The sequence below is a fragment of the Electrophorus electricus genome, chromosome 23 (assembly GCF_041902795.1).
Source record: "Electrophorus electricus isolate QZ-2024a chromosome 23, ASM4190279v1, whole genome shotgun sequence".
NCBI classification, from domain to species: Eukaryota; Metazoa; Chordata; class Actinopteri; order Gymnotiformes; family Gymnotidae; genus Electrophorus; species Electrophorus electricus.
In genome coordinates, this window is record NC_137519.1 from 6,694,555 (window position 1) to 6,715,000 (window position 20,446).

Here is a 20,446-nt window from a genome sequence, read left to right on the forward strand (position 1 = left end):
TGTTGGCGGACTCACAGCAGTGTTTGAATAGCACACGTATATTACAGCAGCGCAAACCTTATTTAATCTTGTACATAATAGAGTCACTTAAATATTTACATTAACATGCAGATTGGAGAAATATGTGCAGATGGAGAAATATTTTATGTTCTGAAGAAACATAAATCAATGTTTATTAATGTAGATTTATTTATAGTGTCCTAATTTATTAATGAATATCAATGATATTTTGTGCAGGAATTGATAAGGAATAATGTAGATACCTATGATAGATCATTTGCCAATACTAGGATTAGTAGCTGGCCATATTTATTAGAACAGTACTTTTGTGTGTTATAGACCATTTAGAAGCAAGATTTTAATTTTTTTTGTAATCTGAAACTCTTACTGAAATGTAGTTTTAATAGAAATGGAGTGAATACAAGTGTCTGTACAGTAATGTGACTATCCAGCTGTGTGTTAAAGAGATGTGCGTGTTAGAGAGCTGTGAGAACTGTGTTAAAGAGTGCATTTTTTCTGACACACTTTTTAAGGTGTGTTCCTGGCAAAGCCCATAATGCAGTTTCTACCTTTCCATGTGGAATGAGTTTGGAAGACTACTGAAGAACTCTCAGGTTCTCAGGTAGTTAGTGGAAAGTAGAAAGGTTCTTTCTACTGAAGATGACATTCACAAGCTTATTAGAGAATAATCAAGTCACATGACCACTACTCCTAGCTAGTCTAGCAACAGCATGTTTTAGCAAAAATCTTCTGAACTGTACACATGGTTGGACTTCCAAGCGTGTGGAACGTCCCTTTAAGAGTCGAGGGCTAAGATGTAACGTCAGCAGTAGACACTGGAAAGAACCTCAACCCTAGATGGGAGGGTCCTCATTGAAGTATTAGTGTAAACTGCTGTAATTTTAGCCTTTAAAAATGGATCTTTAAATGTTTAGTTGGAACCTTTTCCCAGTTTTTAATTAAGCGTCTGATGTAGCAAATATATTTAGTGGAGATAGGTGCACTAGTGATAAGTAGCATTGTACAATACAGTGTTCTGCATTTTATGCCAACGGTAACACACTGCATTGCTTTTCGGTGTAAACACTGCCTGTCTGTATAGGCTGCTGTCTGTACAAGCTAATAGAGTCTCACTCATTTTTGCAGATTTTTATTTTCGTAGAGGACATTTTATTGTGCTGCAGTACTGTTGCGTTCTTGGGCCCCTGACAGACACACCACCCAGTTCGCCTGCTCAAACTTACACTATTCTACATGACTAATTGATCTTTGTGAATATTGTCTGATGTTTCTATTGTAAAGCACTCAGGCAGGCTGTACAGGATCAGCCCGATGGCATCTTGGTTTGGATTCCCATTAGAGCGTGACATAGCATAGACACTGGCATGGGGCCCTACAAGTCTGCTCCAGTGTAAACAGGCCAGTGGACCAGGATGTGGTGAGAATGTGGTGTTATACACACACACTGCAAAAGTGGAGTACAAATAGATATTCACACAAATTTCTGTTGTCACAGAAAAAGGTTTATTGAAAAATAAAGATATATCCTGCTTATTCAAAAACAATGTAAAGGAAACGTGTTTTTCTTCTCCTTCACTATGTTCTCTAATAAGATTCTTTTCTATCATTATCCACATAAAATGTTCTAGAGAAAATTAAAGAGTGACAGGTTAGCACATGATGTGAGCACATGTCCAAAAAGAAAAAACAAAAACAAAAAAAGGCCCAAGTTTAGGAGCACTGTTAGAATACATTTCCAACAACACAATACTTACTGTGACAATATTACTAACCTCCATGCCTTTCTAACATAATGAAGCTTTAGGGACTGTCTAGAGACAGCAAAGCTAATTTGTTGCATTTGCCTCACAAACGCAAAACCTCTTCTACACAAGGGAACCTTTCGTATATCCAGAGCTGTAAACACATCTTCATGACCATACTAAACTAGACATTTTAATTGTTCAAGGTTTTTTTAAACCACCACCAAAATGTTTGGCAAAACTATTTTATTCACAACTATTAACTATTCTTGCTGTTTTGATTAAACGGCATTGACTGCAAGCTATCATTCTTTTAACTACACAACTAATTTCTCTCGTTCTCTCTTTAGACACAAATAATGTGTCTACTAATCATCAGAAGGCACATCATGAACAAAACTGAAAACAGCAGTTTGGCTAGCGACCATGTTATATACAAAGAGAGAAAATTACCACCAGCTCAGAAGTAAAATAAGTTAGAAATAAGGTCAAAACTCTGAAAGACGCACCTATATTTACAAATGTATAAACAGAAATCTGACATCAGGTGGAAAAAAACTTCAACTGAGGCTTGTTCTGGACCACATGTGGAGACATGATTCAGGACAGGGACACTGAGGGTCCAGAAAAACAACCACCAACTAACTGTGCGAGTGTGTGTGTGTGGGGTATGAAATCATACAATGTGCTCTGGATCAATTCTGAAAGGTCATTTTAGAGGCCTCCTGAAAACCAACATTTTAAAAGTAGCTTTCAAAGGTTAAAAAACAATACAGGCAACTGGCCCACCAAATTCCAACTGCAGCCTAACAGAAGTTAAAGGTATTTTGTGCAATTTTGTCCTCAGTGTCATGTACAGATGTTTTCCTGGATGACCACAAGCACTTAAGCATACTTTAAGCAGACTTTATTCTGATAAATAATATTTCCCTCTGTAAAGAAAAATCATTTCTCTATAAATAAAAAATAAAAATAACCAGACAGAAGTTCTATATATAAAATAAATTAAAAAAAAAACAACAACAACATTTTTTAACATTTGTACAGTGTTGTTATATCTGGTGACAGGTTATCAGTAAATAAAATATTAAGATAGTGCATTTTCAGTCCAAACAAAACAAAAGGTTTATTATGCTTTTTATGCTTTGCAAGAGAATGAGGAACTCAGAGTTCAGAACAAAAGTTAAAAACAACCTCAACAACAGAAGGGAGTTTTATAAGGATGTAAAAGTGGTGATCCTTTGCCTACAATATGTACACATGTACAGGTTTCCATATGTGTTACAGAAATATACCCCAAAACATTTTTTTTTTTAATTAATCTAATTTTAACATGATTCTGTCAATGGGCACAAAGCCATGTGCAGATCAAGGCCAGAGGAAGGACATTCCTACATGCCCTGGGTCTAGCCGAACCTGTCTGTGATGCAGGAACCTGTCTGTGTATGCTTTCTGAAGTCTCTCTCTTTCTGTGCGTGTGTGTGTGTTTTGTGTGTGACCAATATATTATTTACTGGCAGTTGTTTTATAGTGCTGCAGCAGTATCACTGACAGTTTCAAAACTCTCTCTAACATAGATGGCCCTCTGTCCACGCTGTCTCCACAGATAGGGGAGTTCACTGTAATATCCCCTTCCTGAGTGACCTGGGGGTGGGGGGGGTGGTTAAGTCCTGTCTGGGCTGACTGGTCCTGTGATGACAGCAGGTAGGAAAAATGGAGACAGATAGAAAGAGAGGAGACCACACTGCAGTATCACCTCCATGAACACAGGGGGCAGTGAAGAGTTCTGATTCCCTGCATGCCTCTTCAAGTATTTCAGGCCATTTCAATTTTTCCACAAAAAGAGTTGGAAACAAAATCAAATGATTAAATTAAAAAAGCAGTGATTCAGTGTTTCCTCTCTTCTTCCTCTCTCCTGTTCCTCTCCATCTCTCTGGTTTCACCTGTTATGGTCTCTCCCCCCCCCGACACATTTTCATTTTCAGAACTGTCATACCAGAAAGTGTGCCACGCATGTACATATTAGTAGATTATCTCCCCTCCTTTCACCAAAGAAGCAAGTGTGATGACGTGTGTGTGATGACGATTTATACAAACTATTCCACTAACTACCGATGATTGTGAAATCCAGGACTGGATTTGGATTAGGGAGCCAGTTTTTTGCTCTTACAAGAGACGCACTGCTGTCTTTATAGTTCTGGGCAGTGCTGAGCACTCATTCTGGGCAGAGTTGGCCAGCGTACCCTCAGCTCTGGCAGTCACTCACTGAGCAGCATCTGTTTATCGCGCCGTTTGCCACATTTCTGCTTCAAAGAAATGCATTGACAAAAAAGAGCAAGTGTTTCAGGTGTCTGGCAAATGTACTTCGGTACGTGATGCTCATCCTGTTGTCCTGCTCGTCCATGGTCTTCAGGAGGTGTGATGTTCAGGTGTAACTAGCTGCTTGAAGGATTTAGGTAGCATGAGGTCAAGCTTTCTGTGTGGACAGACAAAGTTCTGAGGCACCAGCCTCCTATCCCACCACTGGAACAGGCAGCATTGCATATGTGTGTGCGAATGTGTGTGTGTGTGATGTGTGCGCGTGCGCGTGCATGTGTGTAATGCCACCTGCAACATATCACTACATGGACAATCACACAGACATACACATCCTGGAGACAATCATGGGAACTGCACCACACTCATGAGTTCAAGAAGAAATGCTCGAGTGTGTGGCGAGTGCGCATGCGTGTGTGTGTGTGTGTGTGTGTGTTATAAGCAGTCCTTGCACAGGGCCACCTGGCCCTTCATGTAGTCCCTGCAGGGGCAGACCCTCTGCAGTGAGCCGTGGGCCCCTGCGCAGCTGAACAGGAGTAGGTCGGCCTGCAGCACACAGTGGTGAGCAGACTCGCTGTACGCAGGGACCACGATGTCCCCCGCGCTCTCCACTGTCCTGCAGTCCACGCCGAATCTGCGCACGGGGACAGTGAACAGTAGAGAGTCAGAGGAGAAGCTTCTACAGGCTGTCTGCAATGCCCCCTTATGGCATAAGAGAAGAGTTACAAGGTAGTGGGGAATAACACAACGTAAATGCCTTCTGTCAACATAACACTGCCCTCTGCTGGCCAGTGTAGACATGGGTTTGGATTTCTCACTCTTTCGCAGAGCACTTAATGACTAAGTGAATCCTAATGTGTGTTAAATATTTAAATAATTAAACCTGTGCAATGAATAACTTTTGGAGTATGTGTATGCATAAATGTTTTGGTGAATGTGTATGAACGTGTGTGTGTGCATGTGCGTGCACTCTTACCTGGCCAGGTCTTTGTCTTTGTTGAGGTGTTGGAAGAAGGATGGCTCGCAGATCAGCTGCTCTTCCTGACACACCTGCTTACAGGACTTCCCTGCTGGAGCCAGTCTCACCTGCAGAGCCGAGAGGGGTGGCCACATGACCTGGCCATGACAGAAATCCTACAGATGGAGGGAGGGAGAGAGCGAGGGAGAGAGAAAGGAAGAGTGTCATCACAATTCTATCCTCTCACACCCACAGGTTTAATATTATGCCATATCTCATCCCTGAGTGAGACATAGACAGCCAAAAACCACTATAAACTCCCACAGCAAAAGCTACACACATACCCCAATAACAAGCCACACACTCACATAAACCATATCCTTATCCTGAGACACACACCCACACCCTGAACAGGTGTACCTGATTCTCTATGAAGGCGTTGACCCTCTGCAGCATGCCTTCACAGGTGAACTCGTAGGGTAGATACGGCTCATTCTAACACGCGCACGCACACACACACCCATTTACAAATTTCAACTGTATCAAAGCAGTGGGTATTATACTTGAACTAATGCAACTAACATTTACTGTGAATGAACTTCTGTAAACGTGTGTGCTTGTGGTAAATGTGTCCATGTGTGAGTGTGTGTGTACCTTCTGACTAACAATAGCTCTGAGAGCTCTTTCCACCTCTGAAGGGTTGTCGATGTCCACAGTCCACACATGCGGCTGGCCAACGTACACCTCAGCATACGGGTGCTGGGAAGTTAGCTACAGTCACTCACACACACACACACACACACACACACACACACACACACACACACACACACACAGCAACATTTTAAATCCTACCCACATAAAACATCCAAAAGCCAGAAGACTATATCAAACAATTCTATAACAAACCAGGCATGACATCATCTACTAGAGCATTTCTCCATGGATGCGTGTGTGTGTGAGCATGAGACAGAGAAACACCCACACCTTTCTCAGAAAGGGCTGTGTGTGTGTGTGTGTGTGTGTGTGTGTGTGTGTGTGTGTGTGTGTGTGTGTGTGTGTGTAAGAGAGAGAAAAAACACCCACACCTCTCTCAGGGTTGGCCGTGTATGTGTATGAAATGCCTGTTCCTCCATCAGAGTGAGCTGTGTGTTTATTTTTGTGAATTGCTTGTACATCTCCCAAAGTTGCCCCAGTGTGTGAAACAGTCCTTCCTCTCACAGAGTGTGCCGTGTGTGTGTCAAAACACCCGTTTGTTACTAAAGGTAGGTTTTGTGTGTGTGTGTGTGTGTGGTGTGAGAGAGAGACAGAGAGATGGCCATACCTCTCTCAGAGTGGGCTTGCCCTTGAAGAAATCTGTGTTCTTGCTGCTTTTGGGTGGACTGAATTTTGGGTTCAGGAATGCACAGCCATTGGCTATAGCCTCCAGAGGGGCAGGGCCTTCATAGGGGAAAGACAGCCCCACAAACAACTGAAGGAATGAAAGTGAGAAACAAATTAAAATATTGCAGTGTGTCAAGTATTCACATCTACTCTGCGCCAGCAGAGAAGCTGGACTTGTCTGCTCCAAAGGCATATGTCTCTCCACTGAAGTAGGGGGCATATACGGACTGAAATCTAATAGGGACCAGTGGGGATAATCTCATTTTCGTGACAAATAGGCTGTCAATAGTAGTGTTAGTCCTGCAGAAATCTTTCCTTTAACACTAGTCTTAACCAGACTCAGCTGGCATGAGGTCTGTGATAACAGTCTGTGTAATAATGAAGTAATACAAATCTGAGTAATATGTTTGCTCCTCTGAAAAAGACACAACCCCTTCACCAAACTGACTCTAAACTTGTCTGTATGATCCACACAGCCTCACTACCTAAACGTTTGTGATGTTAATTACAAAGTTAATTACATTAAATTCAATGATTCAAATTAACTTAAAATCATCCACATTTTATGAGTGTTTTATAGGTTGGCAGACAGCCACAAAGCATTGACGATCCAGTGCAACAACACAGAACCCCCCCCAGCCCCCAGAAAGTGACAAGAACCAAAAGTACAACCGTGCAAGAAATGCATAGTGAGTACAGCAGGCAGGAGTGTTCCTGTGTTGAGCCCTCGGCCAGATCACAGGGCTAATCTCATACAACACTCTTATTCAGCACCAAGGCTTGAGCAAATATTTGAGAAGGCTCAGATCGTGCTGCCTGACCGGGTGTGGAAGGGGGGATAAGGAGATGGCCACAATCGTCCGTTTGTGGCAGTGCTGTGCCGCTAACTTAGCGCCGCGCTACACAGCGCACAAAGCAGGGCCTGTGCTCTACTGGACAGACAACCACATGTCCCCAGGCCAGTGAATACAGCCAGGGCATCATGACACACACGCGCGAGCGCGCACACACACACACACACACACGCGCGCATGCACCAGGAGTAAGTACACAAGAAACATACAACATCAGATCACAATAAGCACACATAAAACAGCAATGAAACCCAAGTGTTGCATACATAAGCCTTGACAAACAGACCAACATTTACTGTAATCAAAGACTGCATTTATCCAGTCATAGGCCTGTAACCAGCAAGCCTGTGTCTCTGAGAATCAACCCATGCAGGCTTAATAAACACTAATATCAGCAGGGGGCAGTATAGAGCCACCATTCCGAGATAAGGAGGAGGTGTGAAGATATAAAGAAAAGGAAAAAGGTGCTATTAATAGCAGTCTGTGCCACTCGGTCTACTGACAGTTACAGCAGTGCTGGGGAGGGCAGAGAGAGACAGAGAACCATGACCCCATCCCTATACGGTGAACATTCTACTAAACCTGACACCAAAACGGCAGCACCAAATGTGTGCGTTCTTGATACAGAACTATGACGAGGCTGAGGGTTATTGCCTTGCTAACAAAGTGTATGCTGTGTAAATAACAGACAGGCAATGTGCAGGGTTCTGTAGTGGAAGCTGCGCTCCTGGGAGTTGGAATAAGAGTTAACAGTGGCTGAGCAGACAGTTAACTGTTAAGCAGACCAACCTTCAGAGGAACTGGAGACAAGCACACCAGGACAGCATGGTGAACCTCTGGAGTGTGTCCATGACCACTGTAGCCACACCCCTCAGCTCGAGTGACTGCTCATTACATCATCCACACTCACCACAGCACGAATAACACATCACATGTGGTAATCACACCCGGAAAATAGCGTGAAGGTCAACTTATGATAGCGGGAGTGAGAGAGAGGAGTGATAAAGAGAGGAACGGGGGGGGGGGGGGGGGGAGAGAGAGCGAAAAGAGAGGCACAGAGATTGAGAGGCAGAGAACGAGGTAGTGAGAATGAGAGGGACGTAGGTATAATAGTGTTTCTTGCACTTTCATTTCCTTGCTATACTATGCAAATGAGGCTTACTAAGTGTTAGCCCAGCTCATACACATGCATTCGCAGCTATTGCATATGCATTTACGTAGTACATCATTCACGGATATTCCCAAGCAGCCGAACTTGCAGACTTCTGATGAGGTTCTAACATTGTAAGCAAACTGCAGTGCGATATGAAAGGGAAGATGAGGTGATTTGTAACATCTGTTGACTAAACAGCACAAGGTAACCTCAATGACAGTCTCCTTCACTGAGCTTATCAAGTTCTCACAGCAGTAAAGCACAAGCACAACTGTAATGCACAAACAACTGCAAAAGCTTCTTAGGGCTACAGCAGAAGTCAGAGGAACATGGTGGATCTCAGGGACAGCTACACCTAGAGCTGCTCCATCAGCAGCACCGACCACAGTTAGAGGATATAATGTACACCCACCATCTGTGCCTCTAGCAGAGCTTCAGTGGTTGCCGAGCATCCATGGCCAACTATGCAAAGAAGCCTCCACAAAGCAGTATTTGTAAAACCATCACGCATCCTTTTACATTTAACAAAAGTTATACAGTTTTTGGTCATTTTTATCTCTGTTTTTGCTCTTTAAAAGTATAAACTGCCAACGTGCTGCATCCAAAGATCTCCCCACTCTGCTGAGGGGAGACAGGCTGATTCCATGGAGCCAAGCAGAGGATTTTCAGGTCAGTAAGAAAAGAATCAGACGAGAATCTGATACACTCAAGATGTCCAACCACTGCTTATCACATTACACATTTCTGGTTGGACAACAAAATGAAAAACACAGTAATGGTCATATACCTTCGCTCCTTTTTATAATAGTAGCCACATTTTTTTACTGCATTAGTGTTCAAATATTAACTGCAGTTTTTTATTGGGGTTACATTTACAGTTACATATATTTGGTTAATGTAGGTTTTAGACATGTACTGAGCATCCAAGCTCCACCCCTGATCTGGGCACATAACACACAAATTTGTCCTGTGAATACCATTCCAATAGCCAGTGAATGTAATTTATATGGTCAGTAAATGGGCAGTCCTCATGTTGTGTGAATCCTATATAAACTTTACTCTCAGCAGTCAGAAAGCTGATGCCCCTCCCCCACAGTCTGCATTTCTGATTGTATCTTGTAGAATCATGACTTAATCCTACACACATCCAAACAACTGTGAGATCCGGACACGCTCACATTAACTACTCAAAGGGACCGTGTTGTGCAGTGAAGACTATGCAGTTTTTCTCCCTCCACAGAGCTAGCCGTGTGTCAGCACCCGTGAATGAGGCTTAAACGCTGCCTGAACTTGTGAGTTACTTGTGTCAGTATACTCATCATCTCTTTCGTGTATGTGCGATGCTATTAGTACGAGTCTCCCTGCATGTGCCATTATATTCAACTGTGCTTGTCTAACATAGCAAGCTGTGAGTCTGTGATAGTGGGCTGTCAATCAAGAACGCCAATTAGAATATTAGGACCACGCTTCACTGTTGACAGTTAAGTGTGGTAAGCCAATTTGTAAGTAGTGTTTAATCATATTTCTGTTCTGTTCAATAAAAAAACAAAAAAAACAAAAAACAAAAACAAAAAAAAAACCTTCCTGAATTTTAATTCAACTCTATCATACAAAATCTGAATACTTCACAATAATAACATTTAAAAAATGTGTTTTTAAACAAATCCTTCTTTTAGACCTTCACAAGTACATCCTTATATTTGCAAGGTTCACCGTTGACTTTGGTAAGCAATAACAGCTGTTCTTTTTGAGCGGCTAATGCCAGTCTGATAAAAGTCTCCTCAGTTTGTGCATGCACATTCCCATGTGCTGCCAGGTGTGTTTTGTGGGTGAGCCAAAAAACTAACAATGAGTGACAGGAAAAGTGTGTGTGTGTATTTTTGTGTGCGAGTGTGAGTGTGTTCTCGCGTGCGCGTGAGAACGCGGCCAAGTGAAGGAGAGAAAGAGAGAGTCGGAAAGTCACTTGTGTACGTGTACGTTTGCTTGTACACGCGCGTGTGTGTGTGTGTGTGTGTGTGTGTGTGTGTGTGTGTGTGTGTGTGTGGTCACATACCTTGGTCTCTCGCAGGAGGAACTGCAGGTCTCTTCCGCTAAGGATGCCATGGTTTTTGACGTAGTCGGGCAGGTGCACGGTGCTGGTGCCGTGGACAGTGCCGTGCACCTCCATGTACGAGTGGATGATGTCCAGGTACTTCTTCTTGTCCTGGTAAAGAGCAGCGGCACTGGTAAACAGCACAGCACAGCACACCCAGGGCAAGGCAGCAGTCCACAACAAAAACAACCTGCACATGGGGTCTCAACATGAACCATATACAGGCCACAAGCAGAAAACAAGCAGAAAACAAAAACACAAAACTAATCACAAAATAAAGTAGGCCAAATAGCATTCATACCAAATCAACTTCATAAAAATAAGACACACACAAAAAAAAAACCTGTCTAGATGGAAGAAACAGTTTTAAAAAGTGATTAAGTGAGAGGCATACTAGTAGTCTTCATCACAACCCCATGTGATTCCTACATGATTCCTGGACTGATTTAAACATGATCCCCACAATAAATCAAATACTGAATCAGTTCCTGGACTAAATCAAATGTGATACTTTCAATGAATCAAACACAGGATTCCTGCATTGAAAGACACTTGTGATTCCTGAGCTGAATCTTTTAAATTCAGTAACCCCATAAAGGGGTAGCTTTCATGAAATGGGGAACTTCTCAGGCATACATGAAGGCCACCAGCTTATGGCCAGTGGCACACACCAGGAGTGTGACGGGCAGGAAGGAGGCGCAATTATCTGTTTTCCTTTACTGTGAGAGTGAGAACTGCAGAGATACTGTCATCTCATCACCGCAATCAGAGAAAAATGTGTGTAATGCTAAAAAAGATGACACACGTACACACACTGAACAGTGTGAAATCCGGTGCTCCATTTCTCTTTATGATGCATTCGTAGGAGTTGAAGGAGGCTGATGGCTATGAGTCATAATAGTTACACGTGTATGCTGTACATGTGTGCGCACATACACAAGCATACACAGTGTTACAACTTGCTTCTATATACTGTATTCAATAGTGTGTTAGTCTTGAGTGTCTTCCTGAGTTGGCCTAACCTTCCTGGTCATGTAACATGTGCTGGAATGATAGGACATTTTTTGGGGGGAGGGGGGGGGTTGACTGCTAATGATTCACAATCAGAACTCTGTCTGTCTGTGTGTGCAAGATGTAGACATGGCTGAGACTACAGAAGCACAGGTCAAGCAAATCACAATCAAGCTGAAAAGCTCCCATCAGATTCTCAACAGCACCTAAAACTACCCAAAACCTAAGAGCAGCCAAAATAACCCAAATCTAAAGACAGTACAAACTTTTTGTGTGCATGAGCATGCACTGTGTGTGTGTGTGTGTGTGTGTGTGTGTGTGTGTGTGTGTGTGTGTGTGTGTGTGTGTGTGTGTGTGTAAAAAAGAGGCTGGCGGTGTACGAGTCTCTGGAGGGAGGTTTAATCAGGGAGAATAAGGCAGCTTTATAGAGCTATAAACCAGCACAGTCAGACAGCATTAATGGTGCCACTAGCTGCGTACTGAGCAAGAACGTGTGTGCGCGCATGACTGAGCACGTGCGCACGGGTACATGTCGCTTTCTCTGTGTCGGAGATCGGATTTGAAAACCCATTTTTTTCTTATTCAAAGCCAAGTTAACAATACTGATAAGTACTGAGCGCTTTTGTAAAGCCTATCTCTCAGTACCACAGACTGTGTTGTATATGTGCGCGTGCGTGTGTGTGTGTGGGGGGGGGGCGCAACAGTCTTTATTAGCATTTCAAAGGCCTGCAGGCCTGTGCTGTGATCTATGGCCAAATGACCCTGCATGCGCTCGCTCTCTAACTAACATACACACACATGCGCAAACACACACGCGCGCTATCCCTCACCTCTGTTCTACTCACTCACACACACACACACACACACACACACACACACTAGAGTGCCTAGAAACAGCCTTTCCTGGTTCCAGGTCTGTGTTCATCTTTGTTTCTATGGAAACCTCTTTTTAAGGGATCTTAGAATTTCAGTGGATCTCTAGTTGTCTGTCTATGTCTGTGTCGGTATGTCCCACTATATTATCTCTCTCTCTCTTGCACACCCTCATCTCATCTCTCTCTCTATTCGGACTATGGGTAGTGAGGGGGTAGCCGATTTGGAGATGAATAGCTTACACCCCCCCACCCACACCCACACCCACACCAACCCCCACCTTAACACAGTGAAATCTATCCTTTGAAAGCTGAACTCATTGTACCTTCCAGAAGTTGTCCACTTTCCCATAGACGAGAGACTGGTTCTGTCGCTTGATGTCATCAATGTGTCTGATGTCACTGGCATTCAGGTGCTGCTCAACCACAAAGCCCAGGAAGCTGTTGTCTGGTGTGTGAGCTGTGGGAGACAACAATACGCAATCAGAATGGAGGTAACAACCAACCAATCAATCAAAGAGGACAGAGAACACTGAACCAGCACTCAGAAAACAAGGCACATAACCAAGCCGAAAAGGCCGTTCATGTTAGCTTACATTTTTCATATTACTCCATAATCCACATCCATGAATTGCTCAAAATGTTCAAATAGCAAAACTGGCCAAAGAATAGGTAAGACAGTAATTCAGAAGACCAGGTGATATGAAGACATGACTGGGTGATCCAGACATGGGTGTATGCAGAATGTCACTGTGTGCTGTTTGGGAAGAGATATCATGAAGTGCCAAGCTGACAGAAAGCTGAAGCGCTCAAACTGAGCAAGTGCAAAAGAGTAAGCAAGTCCATGTCAACTTTGCCAAGTGAGGGGTGGTTACCATGGGAACAGTGGGTCCAAAGGTCACCTGGGTAACAGGGTACTGGCAGAGACTCCCTTCAGTACCATCTGCCTGATACTTTAAATCTCAGAATGAAGATTTCTACTACTCCCACACTCACTCACTCCCACACAGACACACACACAGACAGGCCTAACCACCACATACACAGAGACAAACACTACAGACCTGAAAGCACGTGGACAGATGAAGTGGACATATGAACACTGCCTGTGTGTGTGTGTGTGTGTGTGTATATAATCTGCTATGGCTAGCACTCCAGTCTGTGTGGATCTGTGTGTATGGGCACACAAAGGATGTGTGGTGTGCGTGTGTATTCTGCTGTAGTCAGGCCCAAGGCTGTCTGTATGTGTGTGTGTGTGTGTGTGTGTGTGTGTGTGTGTGTGTGTGTGTGTGTGCAGAGCACAGCACGCGTGCACACTGTAGTCAGGCCCGAGGCTGTGTGTGTGCGCGTGCGTGTTCTGCTGTAGTCAGGCCCGAGGCTGTGTGCGTGCGTGCATCATGTATTCTGCTGTAGTCAGGCCCAAGGTAATGTGTGTGTACTGTGTACTCTGCTGTAGTCAGGCACGAGGCTGTGGGTGTATGTATCGTGTATTCTGCTGTAGTCAGGCACAAGGCTGTGTGTGTGTGTGTGTGTGTGTGTGTGTGTGTGTGTGTGTGTGTGTATATATTGTGTATTCTGCTGTAGTCAGGCCTGAGGCTGTGTGCACGCGTTGTGTACTCTGCTGTAGTCAGACCCGAGGCTGTGTGTATGTGTGTGTGTGTATGTGTGCACGTTCGTGCGTGCGCGTTCTGCTGTAGTCAGGCCTGAGGCTCTGTGTGTGTGCGCACGCGTGCGTGTATGTGTGTGTATGCGTGTGTGCGTGCATGTATATTCTGCTGTAGTCAGGCCCGAGGCAGTGTGCGTGTGTGTGTGCGCGCACGTTCGTGTTCTGCTGTAGTCAGGCCCGAGACTGTGTGTGCGTGTGTGTTCTGCTGTAGTCAGGCTTGAGGGATAATATGGACCACCTTGTTACTGCAAACCATCAGGTCCAATCAGGGTGGAGAATAAGATTTAGAACCCAGATGGCCTATAATGCAATTTGTGTGGAAACCAGAAATGGCCACACAAACAGAACGGTTGCCTCCCATTCAGCTTCCTGGAGTCCCACCTCTCATTATCAATTAAAGGAATAGAGGCAATTACACACACGCATGCACAAGTATGTGCGCACACATCCTCACATGAGGCTCTACAGGACTCTAAGTGTTGCCCTCCTCTCTGAATGGAATGATAGCATGCACACACCTTGTGATTAAACTCTGCCTGGCTCACACCCTCTGACAGCCTCTCACACTTCCTGCACAAACGCCTGTCTCACAACTCCTTATCACACTCTGTCTCACACATAAATTTCACACACATGACCTCTCCCCCAACACACACACACACACAAAAAAAAAAACCTTTATGTCAGAACAGACATGCACATACATTTACATTGGAACACACACATGTGCACACACTCACTAGAACACACATACATGCACACGCACAGATCTGTTTACACTGGAACAGACATGCACATACGCGTGCTGGTGAAAGAGGGTCTGATGGAAGCAGATACGTGAATGTGTGGGCAAGGAACCTCTCAGAAGATGAAAAGTGCTGTTGGTGAAGAGGAATGATCACGCAGCCACGTCAGAGTCAGCCTGCGACTGCGACGGCCTGCGACTGCCCATTGTGTGCCCTCACTCCTCAGCAGACTGACTGACCCTAATGCCTGACCCTAGTTAGTTAGAAGGACTTATGTCTTGTTAACTAGCGACATTTTTAAGTTGTAGTTACCGGACAAAGGCATTGACAAAGATCTTATATTCTAGATTTATATGACAACACTGGCTATTTCTCTGGACAGGCAGGAAAATAAATGAACCTCTGTGTAAATGAATTAGCTAAGCTGTTATACCCTCTGCCCCACATGAAGCAAACTAACTACTTGTCTGTGACCCTGTTTGCTTAAGTGGGATTTGGGTTTGGTTGATGAGACAGCACTGAGGTTCATGGCATGTCACTTCCATGCACTGAATTCTTTTTAATCAACTATGCCAAGGCAAGCTACCTCTTTTGGCCAAAGCTGCACGCTGTTGACATAGGCCATCACACAAACAGTCCTTAACCAGTGGAGAGGCTGGTGAAATATACTCCAGGTGGGGCTGTTGGTGACAGTCAGTTTCAGCAACCATCCCTATGCAACTTGACAAAAACTACTAGGGCTCTGTGAAGTAGCATTTTAATTTGCATTAAAAATCAACAGCATAATAATAAATGAATTATCGTTACTTGCAGCTCTAATGTGCTCAGATAAAAGGTACAGTATGCATCATTAGAAAAACATTTGAATATTTTGTTAACTGAAATAGAAGGCTTGTATTTGAAAAGTTATCTAGCTATAAATTAGATACATTAACACTTGGGCGATACTTCTAGCGCTCCAGAAGAGAGAACGGATGAACCACCAAGCTAATGTCCCCTAATGCATTTTCTATACTATCCATTACTGTCCATTTTTAGCACATTCAGACTTAAAAGTAGTAGTTATTGATCATTTTAAAATATTTATTTAAAAAAATGAAAATACCAATTTCCACTCTTGGCCAGCCGCCACCGTCCTTAACCCTGATGAATAAAACCTCATTCTCCCACTAGCCATATGTAACTAGCTAGCAAATAATCACTGATACAGAGGGATGCAGCTATGGTAAACGTGATAACTAAAGCAGTAGCATTACACACACAGCTGACATGATTTGCATGGGGTGTTTGGGAGATCTACCTGTCGATGGCGATCCAACTGGTTGGCGACCACTGTCTTACAGAGAGGAGATATCAAACACAAACCCAGGCCCTGTCTTACAGTGGAAATGCATTAAAGCAGAAAACAGTTACTCAATTTTTCTTAAATTCTACCATGTCATACAGGACAGGTATGCCGACGTCATCATCTTAGATGACTTAGTTCACCTGCCCTGAGGTGGGAACTTGGATTTGGAGGGCATGTCACATACATACACACAGACTGTGCACCCACACCCACACCCGGGACGTGTTGGGTATCGTGCATATGTGAATGAATGACGGCAGTGTTCCGCTGTGCTAAACTCAGGGCAAACCCTCTACCATGAAGCTGATGAGAATGTCACGTACAGCCACTACACAAAGGGGCTTTTCACCCCCTGCACCACATGAGCCCACAGTGCGCACAGGGGCTATAACATTTCACAGGCCAGAGCATAAGATGGAAAGGTTACATACGCAAATGCACACGTGTGCGCATACACACACAAACACGCACACACACACGTGGACACTTACGGAACATGGTGTTGAACTGCTGAGGGTTGAGGTTCCATTTGCCCCATGGTGTCTTGTGACCTTTGGACTGGGCGTAGTGGGCATGGTTAAACTCTGGCTCTGTCCCAAAGGAGTCTAGCACTCGCAGCATACACCTGCAACACACACACACACACAGAACCAAGTTACTTATATACATCCAAGCTATGAGTAAGAGAGTACTGTATTCAAGATGCCCCAGTACAGCCACTGATAGCTAGCTAGCTAATACCAAACCTGATGCTAGTACAGCCTTTAGCACCCAAACTGGCACTAAAGTCTCCTGCCAGTATCAGAACCAACATTGATCCCATCGTGTGAAGGACACTGCACAATTTCTATCACGGGTTTACAATGCCTACCTACAGCAGAAAACAGATTAAACTGATACAAAGACACAGCACAAGATGTTTGGAGGTAGGACTTGTTACAATTGTCCAGTGCCCGGACACCAATGCTCCTACCAGCAGCGCTCCAAGACTTCCCACAGCACACCGGCAGAGCCAGCAGGGAATCGCGCATGTGCAATTCACACGTTTTGTTTAAGCATAGGCACAAACTCAATTCAGCACAACTCCTTCACATGCAGACTTACAGAACCTCACACTGAGGTTCACTATGAAACATGCAACTATTCCCTCCAGTCCTGCTGTAATCAACTCTGTCCAGTCCTGCTGTCGGAGACTACAAGGGCGGGACGATTAATTGTGCTCACACTGCTATTGGGATGCTGAATACATACTTCTTGTAATTATGATGCAGCTCAAACTCAGGTGTCTGTCAGTGGCATAGGCATGTGTAATGGGCATGAGTTTTACTCTGATCCAGACATAATGGACAGTGTGACTGTACTGACATGGTGATGGGGTTTAACTCACTGGTAGTGCACCCAAGAAGGGCCCAGCGTCTTCTTAAACTGAGAAAGACCAACGATGTCGATATAGATCAACTCCACCACCTTGTCTCCCTGGGTTGGACAGCTGGACTTATTACCCATCACCTTCTTCATGATCCTAAGGACACACAGAGAGAGAGAGAGAGAGAGAGAGAGAGAGAGAGAGAGAGAGAGAGAGAGAGAGAGAGAGAGAGAGAGAGAGAGAGAGAGAGAGAGAGAGAGAGAGAGAGAGAGAGAGAGAGAGAGAGAGAGAGAGAGAGAGAGAGAGAGAGAACACAAGGGAAAGGGGATAGGAAAGAATGGGCATGACAATAAAACTACATGATGAGAAAGAAAGCAAAGGGAGCAAAGAAAAGAAGAACTATGCAGTATGAATATTTATGTAGAGACTGAATATGTATGTTTGCATATTTAAAGGAGCCTAATCCTATGCCATTTCAACTCACTGAGGCTCTGCTTCTATAGGTGTGGCAGCTAACATCATTACAGTGTGTGTGCTCGCGAATGTGTGTGTGTGTGTGTGTGTGTGTGTGTGTGTGTGTGTGTGTACAGCTCTGAAAAAAGATTAAGCGATCATTACACAATTAACAGTTCCTCAGGCTTTACTATTTATAGGTATATGTGTTTAAGTAAAAAACATTTTTGTTTCATTCCTGAAGTACATTTCAGGGAGTAACCACAGTGTACTATAGGACAAGGCATAGAGGTAGTCAAAATTCCAGAGAAATTATGATTATTGTCCAGAGAAACAAAAACAGAGGTTTTTCAAATGCACATGTGTGTGTGTGCGCGCGTGTGTGCTTTTTCTTTCAACTCCTTGATGGAGGGTGAGATGCACGTCGCGACCCAACAGGTAGAGGGTGGTGATGAGGTGTGTGTGTGTGAGTGAGTGAGAGAAAGAGAGAGAGAGAAAAATGCAGATGTCGTGGTGATAAGGTGTGTGTGTGTGTGTGTGTGTGTGTGTGCACGCGCTCGCACTCTGAGCTCTGTCACGACCCAACAGTTAGAGAGTGGTGATGTGTGAGTGTGTGTGTGTGTGTCTGTGTGTGAGAGAGAGAGTGAGAGAGAGATAAATGCAGAAGTCGTGGTGATGAGGTGTGTGTGTGTGTGTGTGTGTGTGTGTGGTTGAGATACATGTCACCATCCAGCAGGTATAGGGTGGTGATGGGTGTGTATGTGCTCTCACTCTTTGAGCTCAGCGATGGAGGCTGAGATGCGGATGTCATGGCCCAGCAGGTAGAGGGTGGTGATGAGGTCGCTCCACTGCACCAGTTCTCCTAGTGGGCCGCCGCTGAAAGCGTTCTCTGCTATCTTAAAGCCGGACTCTTTCGTCAGCAGGCCCAGGTGTACCAGGATCTGCCACACACACACACACACACACACACACACACACACAAGCAATTTCCTAATTTCTTTACAGTTGTGATCCACAGACGTACATAAGCACACAAGCCCAGCTCTGAGTCATTATTGCAAAAAGAGTTTACTCAGTCAACACATGGGGGGAAACACAGGTAGCATTAAAACCGGCGTGTGTGTGGGGGGGTGGGGGTTTGTACTGCTCTCATGACCCTTTGTACTGCTCTTAAGACATTTCCTACTGAGGGGAGAAGAGAGGGAACAAAAGCTGACAGTGGCAGAGAAGGGGACATGTCTCAGATTATACAGCTATAGTAGCAATACAGAGCAAGGCCTGTCCACTGTGTGCGTGCGTGCACGCGCATGTGTTCGTATCATTTTCAGCTAATCGTTAGGGCTGTTGAATTAATATCAGGTGTCCTTTATGTGGGGAGCAGAGAAGCTGTGTCAGGTTGTAATACTCATGTTGTGGCAATTATCTCTATGAGCACAAGGCTTATACAAAGCTTCTGGAAAGTTGTACGGAACATCCATGGTTAGGAGTCACTGCGAAAAGAGCCAAGTGGATAGTGATGGCACTAGCAATCAGGTCGGTCTCTCTCTCTCTCCATGTTTACTTAGAGAAATCTCAGAGGTTTCTGTAAAATGATTCATCAAAGTTAGGCAATCTCCTGTGTCTTCTGAGAAAGAGTGAGAGTGTCCTATGTGTATGTGACTGTGTGTGTGGGTTTGGTTCCTTTCCAAGTCTATTGGCTGCAGGTGAATGAGAAGGGTCTCACACTTACTCTCAGGGGAGACAGTGTCCTGGAGATCGTGTGTGTGTGCGTGTGCTGAGTGACACGCGCACGTGTGAGTGTATTATTCAGTCACAGCAGAGTGGAAATAGAGTGAGTGTATTATTAAAAGGTGGCAGGTACATAGAAGAATGGTCTTTTGACATTCCTCTCAGAATAACACCTCTAACACACTTGGCCTACAGTGAAACCATAAGACCACAGGATATTAGGTCCACGACCCACCCAAACCGTGCGCTCCAGCTTCGCTGCCCGGGACCGTGGGAGCATTCTGGACTTCCGTCAGATCTTAGAGCAACACCAGATCCCAAACCACAGCAGAGGGGAGGAGGACCAGTAAGCGAGAAAAGAGAGGAAAAGGTAGAGAGAGTGAGAGAGAGTGAGGGGGTGGGGCCGGGGGCGGTACCTTCTTGCGTCGGCGGGTCTGCAGGTCCTGTTTGGTGGCGAGCGAGCGCACGGCGTTCACCCACGGCTCCTCCATGCGCTTGATTCGCATCATCATCCAGCGGAACTCCTCCCGCCGTGACATCACATGATAGAGCTCCTCAAAGCTTGTACGGATATCCGACTGCACGCAAGACAGCACGGTCAAACCGCACGTCAAACTCCCTAACGCTCAGTGAGGTATAGTACGCACGCACACACACACACATTACCTGTCCTTTTTTGTCAGAGTCATCGTTAAGGTTTGCAGTTCTCCAGGGGAGACGAGGGCACCAGTTCTCCA

The 20,446-nt window shown here is 44.6% G+C and overlaps 1 protein-coding gene across 3 annotated transcripts in view; it reads right to left on the minus strand.

The window, feature by feature from the left end:
* Positions 1–1,501: 1,501 nt before the first annotated feature.
* Positions 1,502–20,446, minus strand: part of mgat5 (alpha-1,6-mannosylglycoprotein 6-beta-N-acetylglucosaminyltransferase) — a 57,312-nt gene continuing 38,367 nt past the window's right edge. For 2 of the 3 annotated variants that reach the window (XM_027016636.3, XM_027016637.3), the window contains 12 exons: positions 20,376–20,446; positions 20,126–20,287; positions 18,753–18,922; positions 17,550–17,684; positions 16,654–16,787; positions 12,729–12,862; positions 10,481–10,630; positions 6,362–6,508; positions 5,692–5,808; positions 5,458–5,532; positions 5,056–5,213; positions 1,502–4,713 (listed from right to left, as the gene is read on the minus strand). The exon at positions 20,376–20,446 is cut by the window's right edge and continues 1 nt beyond it. In XM_027016636.3, the coding sequence (XP_026872437.2) occupies positions 4,515–4,713; positions 5,056–5,213; positions 5,458–5,532; positions 5,692–5,808; positions 6,362–6,508; positions 10,481–10,630; positions 12,729–12,862; positions 16,654–16,787; positions 17,550–17,684; positions 18,753–18,922; positions 20,126–20,287; positions 20,376–20,446 (1,652 nt within the window). In that variant the 3' untranslated portion in view covers positions 1,502–4,514. The remainder of the gene's footprint in view (positions 4,714–5,055; positions 5,214–5,457; positions 5,533–5,691; positions 5,809–6,361; positions 6,509–10,480; positions 10,631–12,728; positions 12,863–16,653; positions 16,788–17,549; positions 17,685–18,752; positions 18,923–20,125; positions 20,288–20,375) is intronic. The other variant, XM_027016638.3, reaches the window with a different exon arrangement.